The sequence below is a fragment of the Ahaetulla prasina genome, chromosome 4 (assembly GCF_028640845.1).
Source record: "Ahaetulla prasina isolate Xishuangbanna chromosome 4, ASM2864084v1, whole genome shotgun sequence".
Lineage (NCBI taxonomy): Eukaryota > Metazoa > Chordata > Lepidosauria > Squamata > Colubridae > Ahaetulla > Ahaetulla prasina.
The window spans coordinates 142,705,362-142,723,248 of NC_080542.1; the positions used below are offsets into that span (position 1 = coordinate 142,705,362).

General features: G+C 38.7%; 1 protein-coding gene across 1 annotated transcript in view; it reads right to left on the minus strand.

The window, feature by feature from the left end:
• LOC131197664 (sodium channel protein type 5 subunit alpha-like) overlaps window positions 1-17,887 on the minus strand; it is a 391,694-nt gene that overhangs the window by 241,801 nt on the left and 132,006 nt on the right. The window contains exon 6 of the mRNA XM_058182005.1: window positions 10,542-10,633. Coding sequence (XP_058037988.1) covers window positions 10,542-10,633 — 92 coding nt within the window. The remainder of the gene's footprint in view (window positions 1-10,541; window positions 10,634-17,887) is intronic.

The following is a 17,887-nucleotide window of genomic DNA, read 5'->3' on the forward strand; positions in this document are numbered from 1 at the left end:
ATAGAGTTTCCTTAAGCAGAGGATGGTTTCACACTTCCTACAAGCCAGGAAGACAATAACTGGTCTAAAGAGACCAAGAATATCATTGAAGAAGGAGCAATTTCACACTTTCTACAAGCCAGGAAGACAGTCCTTGCCTAAATAGACCAAGGTTTTCATTGGGTAGAGGGAAGTTTTATACTTCCTATGAGCCAGATACGAACATTGATTATATGGAAGAAAAGGATTGAGCCTGGCCAGTAAGCGTGCATGCATAATAAGGATGGTGAAAGGCCTATAGTTCAGACCTGAACAGCAAGTAATCCTCCAGGTCTATTGGCCTTGGATGGTCTTTTGCTCAATACTTGACATTTTGCCTGTTCAAAGCCAAACCAGTCATGAGATTACTTGCATGAATGTCCCAAAGGTGCTTTTCCAAAAGGCAATTGGACTTTCTTGGGGTTTTTTTTCCCCATGAAAACATTTCACTTCTCATCCAAGAAGCTTCTTCTGAAGAACTGAAGAAGAGCTTCTTCATCCAAAAAGCTTCTTCACCAAAGTTTCAAAGGAAAAAAAAATAACAAGAAAGTCTAGTTGCCTTTTGGAAAAGCACCTTTGAGACAACCACAACCTGGATGATTGAGAATCTCCATAGACATTTGCATGAATACTTTTACCATTTGTAAAAGTAGCAGTATAGAAAGAATGCTGAGTACTAACAGGAATATAGGGCTATATAAAAGAAAAGGTTTTTTTCTGTTGTTTTTGTTGTTAGTTGCGAAGTCATGTCTGACCCATCGTGACCCCATAGACAATGTTCCTCCAGGACTTCCTGTCCTCTACCATCCTCTGGAGTCCATTTAAGCTCACGCCAACAGCTTCAGTGACTCCATCCAGCCATCTCATTTTTTCTGTTGACATGTAGGCAAATATAAATTACCCAAATCTGATTTGGCATCACAGATTTGTCAACTTGTAGGATTCTTTGCCTGACATAGGGAAGCTAAAGTAAGGGAATTATCTTAAGGGGTTACTGGATCATACAACACTGCAAATATTTCAGCCATTAAAAAAAATCATTGCAATTATTTTATGTTTAGGGTTGGCAAGCACTAATTTGGGAATGACTGATGCCTAATTATCCCTGGGAAATGGCTCACCATCTATGCCTTATTACAGGTGGCAACCCAATTTCTAAAGAAATCTTCCAATAAAGTCATGCTAACATCTTTTTAGATATCCTTGTTCTCTCAAATTCAACAATTGCAACAAATTGCAATTTCTTACAATTAATTTCAAAATTAATTTTGGGAGCCAAATGCAGTGATGGGTAAGGCTGAAACAAGAAGGAGCAGAATCAATATGCACACCCAGAGGGTTGATTATTTATTCCTTTATTCTCTCTCAAGTCAAAAGATGCCAAGGAGTGAACAGAAAGGGCATTTTTATTTTAGTGACCAGGTTACATTATCTTCCATACTTCAAATAGCTGTTTTCCATCTTTTATGGTCGTAGCACTCAATCTCAATGACCTCTTTCTCTTTCTCCCCGAGTCTTTCTTTAACTCCCTCTCTTATTTTCTCCCTATTTGCCATTCTGCCTCCATCCACCCATCTTTATATCTTTCCCTATTTTCTCTATTTTATTCCTTCTCCCCTTCTTTCATTCTGTCTCTCTGTCTTTCTCTGTCTTTACGTACAGAGGAAACAGGAGTATCCATGCAAAGAGAACTGCTACATATACAACAAAAATATATCCATTAACTACATCATCAATATTTATTTGAACAACAGAAACAAGAGATTTTGCCAAATTTGGGCAGATTGCAATTTATGGTGCATCAATTGAGTACAACTTGGTGGAATCTGAAGTTGCACAGCCTTACTAACTACAGAGATGCAAACAAAAGTGTTCCATTCCAACAGATACTTTACTTCAGCCCCACTGATCAAGAAAAGTAAATTATTATTATTAAACTTATAAGGAGAATTAAAAATGAATTCTTCTTATAAATGCAATTAAAATTTAAAGTAAGCAAGATGAGACCTCTAAAATGATCCATTTTAATGTCCAATAAGTGTTGGTCTATTTCCTTATTTGAGTTGTGTCTCATTTAAACAATAAACAATTTCTACAGCCGTTAAGGTTAACAGAATCAAACATATTAAAGAATAATGCTAGAAGCAAGTCTTATAGGGCACAATCCTTCCAGGTCTCCTGCCTGAATCCCATTAAAAGAAATGCAGCTTGCATAGCCATGCACTATTTCCATTGGTTTCAGTATTTATCAAGAGCAAAATAGCTATCAGTTACTTTGTGCCCCAATCAGATGTCCCACTGCAAATAAGAAGCCATTTTTAAAAAGCATTAAAATAACAAGCAACACCAAACTTTGGAACTTCAGGGCATCCCTGAACACTAAACTGGTTCTCCTATGACAGCATTATTCATGTTTTTGATCTTTAAAGCACCCATGCAGATGTTGGCAATTCACAGCAAGACACATAAAATATTTTCTTTCCTGTAACTTGGATAGATAAATAGATGTCTCATTGACACCTCACCAGGTTTCATCTTTCACATGAACCTTATTCCCCTTTTCCTTTTTTCTAAGAAATGCTTCCTGAGTCAGAAAATCATGTACATGGCAAAGATAATATCCCAAAAAGCATGCAGTTGTTCTTGGGTACCAAAAGTTTGTTATGGGGGTGGTTTGCTCAATCTCAGCAACACTGAGGACACTGGTATTTTTTTTCTTTTCATTCTGAGGTACAACCTCTTCTGTTAGGACTTCTTCAATCTCATATCCTCCAGATATGTTGGACTACAACTCCCAAAATTCCTAGCCAGGTGAGAATTTTGGTAGTCCAACCCATTAGGAGGATGGATTTGCACTAGAAGTTTATATTAGATGAGGATTTCCTTGTTGGCCTTATAAAACATACAAATTTGGCTCTTCCTCAAGTCCTGAAAGACTTATTGTTAGACAGACACTATAGGTGCTCCCCGACTTACAACCAAAATTGAGCCCAAATATTTCTGTTGCTAAGTGAGAAATTTGTTGAGTGAGTTTGACCCCATTCTATAACTTTTCTTGCCACATTTGTTAAGTGAATTATTGCTAGTTGTTAAATTAGTAACACCATTGTTCAGTGATTCTGGCCTCCCCATTGACTTTGCTTGTGAGAAGATCACAAAAGGTAATCACGACCCTAGGACACTGCGACCTTCATTAATGAGTCAGTTGCCAAACATCCAAATTTTGATCACATGACCCACTGAGGATCCTACGATGGTCATAAATGTGAAAAATAGTTATAAGTCAATTTTTAAGATGCTGTTGTAACTTCGAGTCACTAAATGAACTGTTGTAAGTCAACAACTACCTGTACTTCAGTTGTAACTTTGATAACTAGGAAACTATCAAGCTTCTACAGTAGATCAAAATGTTTGGAGTTTACCTTGTCATTGCATAAATGTTTGTTTGTTAAATTTAGATTTTCTTTGGACAAAGCATGATTCCTAATAATGAACTACACACCTGTGTATTGTAGAAAGTGATTAAACTGTAAAAAAAAAAAAAAGCTGCTATCAGCCAAAGTGTAATTTGGGGCAGGAAGGATTTCAAGCAGATTAGTAGGAATGGCTTTCATGCACAATTCTGCAATAGTAAATATTGCAAATAGTAGGTTATTATTCCACACAAGGGACAGATCAATGTAGTAGGATATTCACTGGTCTTTAGTGGCATCTGCCATTGACTACCTCATCTTCCTATTGGTGGAAACAAATACCAGTGACCTGCCTTACCTGTGGCTGAGAAAGCAATAAAAATTGCTCAGCATTTTGTACAGCGAAAAGGTTGACATGAAATCAATAGGCAGTAAGAGTGACAAAATAGCTAATAAACATTTCAGAGGGGAAAGAATAGGCAGAGGATGCCTGAATGATCCCATCCTCTGTGATCACATTCTTGAAAGTGCTGGAAACAGCTTCTTCCTGGTTGGATGCACCAGAAAACACCTTAACTCGGTTGCTGAATTAACTCATTTTCTAGTTCACACAAGCCGTTCAACCACAAATTAACCAAATGGCTTGAATAGGTACAATTCTCTGAGTCACAGAGAAATAAAACAAACTTAGCATTAAGGAAACTTTGGATATTGCTTGAATGCAATAGTTAGCTCTTCAAGGGCTCTGGTTGAGCATAGTATGAGAATTTTAGTATATGTGTGTGTGTGTGTACATGCTGGCTTCCCCACTATTTTGATAACGAGAAATACAGGTAGTACTCGACTTACAACCACTCATTTAGTGACCAAAGTTACAATGGCACTGAATAAAGTAAATTACTACCATTTTTCACACTTATGACTATTGCATTATCCCCAAGGTCATGTGTCATGTTTGGCAACTGACACATATTTATGACGGTTGCAATGTCCCAGGGTCATGTGAGCACCTTTTGCAACCTTCTGACAAGCAAAGTCAATGGGGAAGCCAGATTCACTTAACAACCATGTTACTAACTTAACAACTGCAATGATTCATTTAACAAATGTGGCAAGAAAGATTGCAAAATGGGGAAAAACTAACTTAACAACTGTCTCGCTTAGTAACAGAAATTCTGGGTTCAGTTGTGGTCTGTAAGTCAAGGACTACCTGCACTGATCTCATCATCTTATCCAGTCAATCCCATATTCAGGAAGTATAGATTTTCACTTACTTTCATCTTTTATGTGCCTCAACTGCCTTGAAGGAGGCTGGTAGGATTTCATGTGCCCAACTCTTACTATTTCCATTTTATTTTTCATTGATATGAGAAAATGTTTATTTTATTAGACTTAGGTGCCAACCAATTCAAAACTAATTCCCATATTCTGAAAATTTCTGGCAATACAATTAGATTAGTGACATGATGGACTGGTTGAGGGATCTATAACTACTTCCTATCTATTTTTAACACTTTTCTATTATTCTAATTGGATAAAAGGATCAGAGGAAACGAAATAAAGATAGAAACAAATTGTGTAAAAAAAAATCTCATTTTTGCTGGGCCTCCATAGAAATTAGTCTTTGGAACAGTTAATTCTCCAGGATGGGTTTGTATAACGTGGGCAGAGTTTTAGTCTGGGGGAGTTAATTTAACTCTGTTTGGGGATAAATCTAATCCTTTGTGGGCTATCTGACTAGGTCAACTGATCTCTTTTTGATGTTCCCAAAATGTACTAACCCTCCATTGACCCAGTTAACTGTGATATGGGAATAGGGTATTATGACCAACAGGGATTATATGAGCTTTGTGCCAAAATAACAGCAGCCAACAAATTCTCCTTTTAGATTAAAAAAAATGTATTGATTTTCAAAGCATTCATTAAACAAAATCTCCCACCTGAATAATTCTAGATGTAGGGAAATAAATGAAGGGGTTTTTACGAAAATTAACGATGTATTTTAGAGGTATCTCTGGAATAAAAGGTGAGGGGTTAAAAATACCACCCACAGTTCTAACAGAACTTCCTATTCAATTAACAGTGACAGGTGCATTACAGTTATCATTACATGCAGAAATTTAGTTATTATTCTGTTCTATTTTACCCCATGGAGCTAATCCAATTGATGTAGAGACATGCATTTTAATACAACCTTTTATCCTGAGATATTCCACAAAAGAGAGAAGAGTGTGATTATAGAAGGAAAATTTGGACGAGATGTATTTGTTCTACTTCAGGATTTGGGGAAAGTTTCAGCTTCATTTAAAGGAAATCATCTGTCTTAAGCCAGTTGAAAGAATGTCACAGCCTAATTTTGCAATGGGCTATGTTGCTTTCCCAGCCTGAGACACACAACCAAGAGCAAAATGGACCACCAGGAAACAGACAGTCACAAACAGGCAAGAGAACAGGTAACAGATCAGTAGCCAGTCAAGAGGAAGGATAAATACATTGCCTTGAACATATGTAGGAAAGTCAAGGTAGAACTCTAAGAATAAATAAATATTTTGTACAGGAGAAATTACAAGTAGTCCTTGACTTAGAGCCATTTGTTTAATGGCCATTCAAAGTTACAACAGCACTGAAAAATGTCACTGATGACCACTTTTCACTTATATGGTCATTGCAGCTTTCTCATGGACATGTGATCAAAATTCAGACACTTGGCAACTGATTCATATTTATGACGGTTGCAATGTCATGCAATTCCCTTTTGTGACCTTCTGACAGTCCAGGATTCCAACCTCCAAGGGTATATTTAGGGAAAGCCAACAAACTACATTATGATTGGTAATACTGAAATATATCTGGGTATTTATGAGTAGGTCAGCTTCCACGTTTCACAAAGTCTTAACTGTTGGATTTCCCTTCAGACTGAATTATCAAATGGATTTGGTGATCTCTCACTGAAGTAAAAGAAATTGGATCTGATAAGATAGACTTCAGGAGAATACACTCTTTGGAAAGAAATACAGGTAGTCCTTGACTTACAACAGTTCACTTAGTGACTATTCGAAGTTACAATGGCACTGAAACAAGTGACATGACTATTTTTCACACTTATGACTCTTAGAATTTTGTTCACATGAACAAAATTCAGACACTTGGCAACTTATATTTATGACGGTTGCAGTGTCATATGATCATTTGCAACCTTCCGACAAGCAAAGTCAATATGGAATCTAGATTCATTTAACAATCAATCAATCAGAATAGAGCTGGAAGGGACCTTGGAGGTCTTCTAGTCCAACCCCGATCACGGAGGAGACTGGTTGAGCAGGTTGTTACTGACAATCCTGTTAGTAACTTAACAACTGCAGCAAGAAAAGGCATGGGGCAAAATTCACTTAACAACTGCCTCATTTAGAGGCAGAAATTTTGGGCTCAATTATGATCGTAAATCAAGGACTACCTGTATATCCAGTTTTTTTTTTCTTCAAAAAATTAGTGGAATAGCTTGCATCCCAGAGTTGTGGGGTGGGTACTCAATCACTGGAGAATTTGAGGAAAAGATTGGTCAACTAATAAGGACTCTGGTCATGGGCAGGGGCTTGGATTAGAAGATCTCCAAAACCTCTTCCAGTTTTATGATTCTATGATCTACAAACTTTGATCTCACCAAGGGAATAAGCACTGCTTAAAGAGCTCAACAGTGTAGGGTTATTGGTGCCTTCTGATCTTGGTTTTGTGTGTGTGTGTGTGTGTTTGTTTGTGTGTGTGTGTATGTGTGTGTTTTGTTTTTTTGCAAACCTTTCCTTACTAACTAGGTAACCTCATGATGATGTTGAACAAATGAAATGTCTATAAGAAAACAACCAAGCTCAGTGAGCACCAAGGACCCCACAGTTCAATCCTGAGCTACAATATTCCCTTCTACTGGAGCTCACTGGTACTAGCAAAATGTGGCAGCATTTACTGGAAATTTTTAAGAAAATGTTGGATAGCCATTTGTCTGAAATGGTGTAGGATTTCCTGCCTGGGCAGGGGGTTGAACTAGAAGACCTCCAAGGTCCCTTTCAACTCTGTTATTATGTTACGTTTTCTATTTTGACTACTTTTGAAAAAAACTAAGCAAGACTGGACCATTTAGTGTATGATGAAAGACCGATAGGAAATACCAAGGCTATAAACTAGATTGGGAATTCAAAAAACATCCCAGAAATCAACAGCAAGCCACTATTATTGTTGCAAGAAAAAACCTACAAGGCCAGGACATAGAGTTACTAAGACTTGAGCACCACTGAGGAAGTCTTTATCTTTCTATACGTAAAGAAGTTTGTTGTATTATTGGTTAAGACATTGGGCTTGTCGACTGGATCATTGGCAGTTCAAGACTGAAGCACTGCATGATGGGATGAGCTCCCATTCTCGCCCCAGCTCCTGCCCATCTAGCGGTTCGAAAGCATGCAAATGCGAGAAGATAAATAGGTACCACTTTGGTGGGAAAGTAACAGTGTTCCATGCACCTTGGTGTAGAGTCATGCTAGCCACATGACCACGACAATGTCTTCGGCCAACGCTGGCTCCCTTGGCTAGGAAATGGAGATGAACACCGCCCCCTAGAATTGGACATGACTGGACAAAGGAAAACCTTTGTCTTTTTCTTTTACTTGATAGCTGAGCAACCTTCTTCTGCTACATGTTTAGGCAAAAACTTTTCAGGAAAGCCAAAAGTATTTCATTGACTACAACTCGACATTAGTTTTTTTTTTTTTTACATTGAACAATTCAGTATGGGATCAGGAAAGATAAGGGGAAAGAAATCCAGATCCATTAAAATCAATTGCATTTTCCTCCCATGGATTTTTATTTGCCTTCTGGAAAATATGACATTCATCCCTTAAATGCTTCACAGGTGCCTCAGAACAAGTGTCACTGCTTTAGTTTCAATGGAGGATGTTGCAGTGTGAATTTTTGCCACCTAAAAGGAGTTGATTCTGCCACCCCTGGCCTATTAACCCTCTATTTCTCTCTCTAAAATAAAATAAAATAAAAATAAAAATAAAACAGTCTCTTTTTTAGCCTATAATTGACAACATCTGTTCAGGATAATCATCTACAGGTAGTCCCCGACTTACAGCCATTCGTTTAATGACCATTCAAATTTACAACAGAACTGAAAAAAAGTGAATTATGACTGTTTTTCACAATTATGACTGTTGCAGCATCCTCAAAGTCATATGATTAAAACTCAGATGCTTGGCAACTAGCATATATTTATGACAGTTACATGCCCCAGGATCATGTGCTCACTATATGTGACCTCCTGACAAGCAAATTCAACAGGGAAGCCAGATTCCCTTAACAACCGATTACTAACTTAACAACTGCAGTAATGAACTTAACAACTGGGGCAAGAAAGGTCATAAAATTGGAAATTTTGAGCTGAATTGTAGTCATGTACACAAAATTTGTCATGTGCAGGGTTGATTGTTTTGACATTCTTCTCTACCTAGCCATGCAGTTGAAAGATGTTAAACACTAAGGCTGAAGAAGCCCTGTCCATAGATAAGCCCCTGGCATATTTATTTTTCCCCATCATCGTTTTACTTTTAGAATACATCCCACTGCCAATTTAAAGGGGGAAAGAGGGGAAGGGGGAGACAGAAAGATGAAAGCATCCATAACTAAGTTTCATAAGAAGGGGCAAGGAAAAAAAGGAATTGCCTTCATTTTTGACTAAAATAAGGCAATGTGAGAGGATGTCAAAGAGAGGAGCTGGCACCATTGGAAATTTCAAAAACTTTTATAAGAAGTCTACATTATTATATTTGTCTCAATGGGGTTTCTGGGGAAAAAAGCACATGTGGATTGTGCCCAGATTCAGCTGATTTTGATCTAAAATGCTGAGCCTAACAATACTGAAGAAAGATGAATCCAGCCTTCCAACAATGCTGGACTTCAATTCTCATCCACTCAACTGATGATGGGGGTTGTAGTCCAAAACATCTCAGAGTCAACAAAATGAGAAAACAAAATTAGATTCATCTCTCTTTTTTCCAGCTATAAAAAGCATGTTTATATAAATATAAGTATCTATAAATATAAATAGCCTTTAGCCTGTAAATTAATTTTATTATAGAATCTTATTTTTTCCAAGAGGCGTGTCATATTTTTGCAATTTACCTCCAAACCATTCTCATGGAGAAGATTTTTTTCAATATATTGGACCTACTTTAGTATTTTTGTTCTCTTTTTCTAACAAGTGCAAGGTTTAAGATATTAGATTGACTCCTGAATTGTATTGCTGATGGAATACAATATTTCAAAGAGATAGTTTGGGCTAGTACTTTAAGACTTGCGAATTTCAACTCCCAGAATTCCTCAGCCAATGTGGCTGGCTGAGGAATCTTTGGAGTTGAAATCCACAAGTTTTAAAATTTCCAAGTTTGGAAACCTCTGGACTAGAAGCATTAAAAACTTGAGTTGGAGTCATGCCTCAGAGCCAGAAGTCAACTGCATGATTTTGACAAAGTCACTATCGCTCTCTCATTGGAGATGCTGAGAAAGATGTGTGGAGGAGAACCAAATGGTAACCTTTTCCTCATTCACAAGAAATGAGGGGACTGGGGACTCTGGAACTGACCCATCCTATCAGCCCAGAGCCATTGAGGTGCAGTGAGGAAGATCCTAGGCTAAAGCTGGGAGACTGAGTTCTAATCCTGCCTTGGGCATGAAAGACTTCTGGGCATTGTAGGGTCAGTCCTTCTCTTCTCTCAGCCCTAGGAAGGAGACAATGGCAAATCACTTTGGAAAACATTGCCTAGAAAACAGCACGGACATACCTGTATAGTCATAATACTGACCTAAAGGGACACACACACACACACAAATTTCTACCCAGATATTTTAGATCCACAAAATTGTTTTATGCTCACCCCAAAATAAATTTTGAGGGAGTCGATGAGGGCCATATCAAAAAGCATTCTATTGACAGGTTCCTCTGTTCCCTTTACTCATCCATACCAAACCATATTCTACCGGCGGCCATTTTGCTAGAGGGGAATGGCACATAAGCTTTACTGGGGGCATCCCAAGTGTTTAACCCCATTATAATTTTTTTTTCACCTGAAATGACTGAGATTGTTTTCAGCGCCCGGAGAACTCTGAATGTTCGTAAGGCTGAGACATTGCCCAGGTCCACAAATTCAGTTATGTATCTGTAAACAAGGAAAGTTTCAGACAAGAAGAAGAAGACCATGACAGCAAAACAAGGACAGCAAAAGAAAGAAAAGAAGAGAAAGAAGGGAAGGGGAGGACAGGGAAAAAAATAGTCACTTGAGGCTGAGACCAGATATGTAATTATCAGGGCTTCTTACCTGGTTTATATGAAACAGTTTTTATTTTTTTTTTAAAAAAAAAACCTGTCAGTAGCCTAACATTTCAAAGTATGAAATTTTTACCTAGTCTGGTCAATTTTCTTACAAACCTGTTGAATTAAGCCAAAATTATTTGGAAACAATCAGCAAGGTACACACAGCTGCCTTAAATTGTCTTAAAATGGATCAGGCTTATCTTGAAATAGTATAGGGACTCCTGCTAATGCAGGGGTTGGACTAGATGGACTCCAAGGTCCCTTCCAACTCTGTTATTCTTTTATCTTAAAGTTGATGTGCTGATTACCAGAATTGGGTAAACGGCTTTTCTGGCCTTGGCAAATCTCGGCTGCATTGATTTCTTGCAGCTCAGCTGCTAAAATATTTGTGCGTTATGGATATTTCTGTTCTATGTTTTGGGTGCTGGATTAGCCCACACAAACCATTCTGTCTTTCACCTCTTTAAAAGAGATTCATTTATTGTATTTCAATATTCCATTTTCTTTCATAGTGAAGCCCAAGGCAATTGCACAGAATTCTTAAGGGGGTCTCCTATGCACAGATCTGTTTAATTGGCCACCATGAATTACTCATATAACTTTTCTGCAGATAAGCAGAAGGAAGATCAGTAGTGCTAGGTGATTTCTCTTGCTTGCCCAGCATTATAGGTAGTCCTTGACTTATAACCATTCATTTAGTGACTGTTCAAAGTTACAGTCAGAGATTTATGGCCATTTTTCACATTTACGACAGTTGCAACATCACCATGGTCACATGATCAAAATTAGGATGCTTGGCAATTGGCATATATTTATGATGGTTGCGGTATCCAAGGGTCACATGATCACTTTTTGTGACCTTCTGACAAGTTAAAGTCAGTAGGGAGGCCAACAATTGCAGTGATTCATTTAACAATGGGACAAAAAAAGTTGTAAAATAGGGCAAAACTCATTTAACAGCTCTTTTGTTTAGCAATGAAAATGTTGGGCTCAGTTGTGGTCATAAGTCGAGGACTACTTGTATTGAACTTATTGTTGAAGAACGTTAGATATGTAGAAAATCCAAGGATAATGAAAGTGAAAACCAATATTGTATTGCAAAAACATAAAAACCATCACTTAAGTCTTGCCCTTGCAACAGGAATGAGGCAAAGTGACTGGAAAATTTTTTTGGATCAAGGTACTTGTAAATAGGAAGCTTACTATACAACAAAAAGGAATTAAATTTCCCCAGCTCTCACCCCCAATCTGCCTGAGATCATAGGTTGATGAACAAAAAAAACCCAGTGTTTCAAAATTCTCCTATTATATAGGGAATATGTCTAAAGCTGTGTATGATGTTAAAAAGACTCTAAGCAGCTACAATCTATATATAACCTGATAAACCTATATTTTACACATTTTAAATATCAAGAATTGAAGAGGTGGAGGCCAAACAAGTCAAAATAATACATGAGTTTAGGGATTTGTAGCTGCTATGAAAGTGAAAAGAATGAGGAAACTTTTATGAATCTTTTTATATTATAATGCACTTTCCAACATTAGAACATAACTGAATTTCTTCCAAATTGTTAGTGATTTAAAGATTCCTAGGAAAGGATCTAAGTTTTTGAAGTTAAAAAGGAATACAGGAAGTCAGTTAATGCCAAATCAGTTAATACCTTTTTACCACAATATTGTCAGGCTTCTCAGTTACAATAAAACACCATATTAATGAAACAAACAAAAATGTGAAAAAGTTGTAATATTTACATAGTTACTTACCAAGCATATCTAAATTATATTAAAGTAACCAAAATATATGGGACGCGGTGGCTGAGGGGCTAGGATGTTGAGCTTGTCGATCAAAAGGTCGGCAGCTCAGCAGTTCGAATCCCTAGTGCTGCCGTGTAATGGGGTGAGCTCCCGTTACTTGTCCCAGCTTCTGCCAACCTAGCAGTTTCGAAAGCATGTAAAAATGCAAGTAGAAAAAATAGGGACCACCTTTGGTGGGAAGGTAACAGTGTTCCGTGCGCCTTTGGCATTGAGTCATGCCGGCCACATGACCACGGAGACATCTTCGGACAGCGCTGGCTCTTTGGCTTTGAAACGGAGATGAGCACTGCCACCTAGAGTCGGCAATGACTAGCATGTATGTGCAAGGGGAACCTTTACTTTTACCTTAACCAAAATATCTTTACAATCCCCAAGATTTTGAGCACCACTAATGTTTGGAAATTGAAAGTTGAAAAAATTGATATGCCCTAATTATAGTGACTACAAGTAGTTCTTGACTTACACCAGTTCATTTGGTGACAGTTCGAAGTTATAACGGCACTGAGAAAAATGACTTATGACCATTTTTCACACTTACGACCATTGTAACATTCCCATGGTCAAAATTGGGACAAATTAAGACACATAGCAACTGACTCATATTTACAATGGTTGCAATGTCCCCGGGGACATCTGATCACTCTTTGCAACCTTCTGACAAGCAGAGTCAATAGAGAAGCCAGATTTAACAACCGTGCTACTTAACTTAACAACTGTAGTGATTCCCTTAACAACAAGAAAGATTGTAAAATGGGGAAATCTCACTTAACAATTGTCTCGCTTAGCAACATAAATTTTGGGCTCAATTATGGTTGTAAGTCGAGGACTACATGTACAACATATATTAAACTGTAATGCAAAATTTAAGATTAGTCACTTTATTGCAGCAAAACTACGGATCCATTACGAAAGAATTCAACAACTTTTGTATAACAAATCCATAATCTAATTATATCTAATTATAACAATTAATGCTCGAAGTCTCTCGCCCACCTGTTCTACACAAAGGGCTAGAAGGGAATTTCTCTGGAGCAAGAAATACAATTTCCATCTGTTTCTTCTTTTTTCTTCTCTGGGGAAGCTAGGTATTAAATTAGAATCTTCTTCACACATGAAGTCGATGTTCTGTCAATTAGTGGGTTATTTAAACTTAGCCCTTAACCCTTTTTATATACGTACGCATGAATGCATGCAAGCCTTGGAAAAAAAATTCCCCCAGTTATAAAATTAACTATTACAAAAGTGTTTTCTTAAAAAAAAAATTTTTTTTTAAAATTATACATATTGTTCCATATGTGAATCCCAACAGCCCACCCCAAAATGCGACTGTTAAGACAGCTTCTGGCAACTGAAAATATCAATATTAATAATAATGGGATTAAAGCAAGCATCATATATTTTTAAATACGGGAGTTTTGTTTTACAGACTACCCCCATCTTATTACTCAAAGTTAACTCGGTAGAAGGGATGTGGAATCCCTATTCAAAACCTCTTCTATTTTCCTGCTGACAAAAGGGAAAAAAAGATCAAAATACGTTAAAAGATTGTCAAAGCTAGAAGACCAGTCTTATCACTAATTACTGCAGTCAGGAACAAACGCATACTTATCTTCTATTTGAGCAGCTTTTTGGAGAAATCCAATGCTGTTTATGATTTCTACCTCTAATAAAGGTAGTCTTTGAGTTACAATAGTTCATTTAGTGACGGTTCGGAGTTACAGTGGCATTGAAAAAAGTGACTTATGATCATTTTTCATACTTATTGACCGTTGCAAAAATCTCCATGACCACACGATCAAAATTCATACGCTTGGCAACTGATTTATATTTATGTCGGTTGCAGTGTCCCGGGGTGATGTGATCATCCTTTTATGACCTTCTGATAAGCAAAGTCAATGGGGGAAACCAGATTCACATAACAACCGGGTTACTTAACTTAACAATTTGACAAGAAAGGTTGCAAAATGGGGCAAAACTCACTTCACAACCATCTTGCTTAGCAGCTCAATCTGGGCTCAATTGTGGTCATAAGTTATGGACTATCTGTATTTGCCCACAATGCACCTAATGCAGAGGCTATCAGTCCATGGCCTTTATGGCACAAGACTTTTAAAGACCAGCAAGGAACTCCCAAGTTTTGCCATGGAATCTTATTAGCTACTTCCTTGGAACTGAAATTCTGAGCCAGATCAGTCCAATTCTGCTACTTTTTATTTCTGCCTCTCATGCCAGGGTGTGTTCAGTCCTTTGTTTAGCTTTAAGCTTTAAGCACAATTTAGTACAGATGCCCCAAATCCTTTCAGAACTACAGATGCTTTGAAAAACAGCTGCCCTTCCCACAGAAATTCTGATTTACCAGAATGCAAATGCTTCCTTTCTACAGCAGCAGCCCCCAAACTTTGGGGCACCAGGGACTGGTTCCTTGGGGAGAGCTTTTTCCCTGGATCGGAGGGGGCATGATTTTGCATGCTGCCTGCATCCTGCGGACAGAGTTTAGCTTGTTTGCGCAACCCAGTTTCTGGCATGCTGGGCAAGGTGAAAGTCCACGAACTGGGAATTAGGGACCCTTGTCCTACAGGCAGTGGTGGGATTCAGCCAGTTCGCACCACTTCGGGAGAACCGGTTGTTAACTTTCTGAACAGTTTAGCAAACTGGTTGTTGGAAGAAATCATTAGGGCAGAGAACCGGTTGTTAAATTACTTGAATCCCACCCCTGCCTACAGGTCACTTCCTGCTGTAATGATTGTTTTCAACAGCATTGAAAAACATAACTTACGACCAGCTTTCACACTTGCGACCATTGTAGCATGGTCAAGTGATCAAAATGTGGGTGCTTAGCCGTGGTGGGTTTCAAATTTTTTTACTACTGGTTCTGTGGGTGTGGCTGGGAAGGATACTATAAAATCTCCATTCCCACCCCACTCCAGGGGAAGGATACTGCAAAATCCCCATTTCTTCCCGATCAGCTGGGACTCAAGAGGCAGAGAATAGATGAGGGCAGGGCCAGTCAGGATTTTTACTACCGGTTCTCTGAACTACACAAAATTTCCACTACCAGTTCTCCAGAACTGGTCAGAACCTGCTGATCTCTGGTGCTTAGCAACTGGCATGTGTTTATGATTGTTGCAGCACTGTCCCAGGGTCATGTGATCACCTTTTGTAACCGTCCCAGCTGGCTCCTGACAAGCAAAGTCAATGGGGAAGGCAGGTTTGTTTAACAACTGAAGATTCATTTAATAACTGCAGAGATTATTGCTTAAGGACTGTGGCAAAAGGGTCATAAAATGGGACAAAGGTCACTTAACAACTGCCTTGCTTAACAACAGAAATTTTGGGCTCAATTGCGGTCATAAGTTGAGGAGTATCTGTAGTGGCTTCCCATGTTTCAAAATATTTTAAACATGAGAAACCAGATACATAAGATTTTTACAGGTTAAAATAATATTTTAAAAATGTTTTAAGCTCTCATCTCTACTGCAAGAATTCCTATATTCTTACTATTACAGGTAGTCCTCAACTTACAACCAGTTGCTTAGCAACCTTTTGATGTTACGACGGACACCCCCCCCCCCAAAGTATTTATGATTTGGTTTCAAAGTTCCAACAGTCAGGAGCTCCCTGACTGCAATCATGTGATCATATTTCGGACACTCAGCAATTTGCTTGTATTTACAGCTACTTGGAGCACGTGACTGTGATTTATGGTTTTTTTTGCCAAAAGCTAGTATTTTTTCCCCAATACTAAAAATTAGTATTTATTTCGGTAAAAAATGCCCCCTAAAAAACAATGAGTTTGCTTATGTTCACTTTATGACTGTGGTGCTCACTTAACAACTGTCATTTAAAAGATTAAATCAGGTCTGGTAATGTGATGATCTGCTTTATAATCATCATGACTTACAGCCATAATGGTCAGGCTCTGTTATAGCCATAAGTCAAGGACAACCTGTGTAAGATTAACAAATGAAAAATGGCATACAACAGTGATGGCTAACTTTTTTGCCATTGTGTGCCAAAAGCAGGGGGAGCACGGGGGGGGTCACGTGCATGCGTGCCCACACCCATAATTCAATGTGCCCTGCCTCCCCACGCATACACGCGTGATCCCCCCCCCGTGCTCCTCCCACTTTTGGCATGTGATGGCACGGTGGGCCCGGTAGGCCCATTTTTTGCCCTCCCCAGGCTCCAGAGGCTTTCCTGGAGACTGGGGAGAGCGAAAACTGCCTCCCCCCCCGCCCGGAGGCCCTTTGGAGGCTGGAAATGGCCCATTTGCCGTTCTGGTGGGACTGGAAGGCCTGAAAATCAGCTGGCTAGTGCACGCATGGATGCCAGAGTTGAACTAAGGCAACACTCGTGTGCCCACTGATATGGCTCCATGTGCCATCTGTGGCATGTGTGCCACAGGTTCGGCATCACGGGTACACAAAAACCATCAACAGGGTTCCCACCGGAAAACTGTATTAGCCCAGTTTCCAACGCTCAAAAGTAAGGGCATCACCACATCCCCTGTATTTTGATGTCCTTCACCATTTCCTTCAATTCACCCTCTGAAAAGGCGTGAAGTTCTGGTGCCAAATCCTCAATGATCCAGAGTGAACAGTTGTACAGTCTAGGCAATCTCATGTTTTCAAACAGAATATTCATTTATAAAACCCTGAATGTTCTCTTCCAGTCTTGAGACACTAAAGAGGCACAAGTAGTTTTCAGTTCACAAGGTTCAATCAAGGACGAGCACAGACCTGGGAAGTTCCAGTTCTATTGAGCAGACAAGCTAAACATACTGATGATGCTAGAAGGAACCAATTTGATTTTTTTTTTCTTTAGGGCAACAGTAGACCTCCTTTTGATTATACCAAAATTATCTATTGGACTGCAAAGGGGGTACTATTTTTCATTCATGTAAACCTCAAAGGAGCTTATACATGTTGTCCTCTACTTATCACTATAATGTTGCCACAAAGAAGAGGGAGTCAACCTATTCTCCAAAGCACCTGAGGGCAAGACAAAAAGCCACGGATGAAAACAACCCAGAACTAAGGAGAAATTTCCTGATAGTGAGAACAATTAATCAGTGGAACAACTTGTCTCCAGAAGTTATAGGTGCTCCATCACTGGAAATTTTTAAGAAGAGATTGGGCAATCATTTGTGTGAAATGGTATAGGTTTTCCTGCCTGAGCAGGGGGTTGGATTAGAAGACCACCAAGGTCCCTTCAAACCCTGTTTTTCTGTTACTCTTTGGAGAGAGAAAGGATCACAGGGATAGCCTATTTTATCTACAGGCAG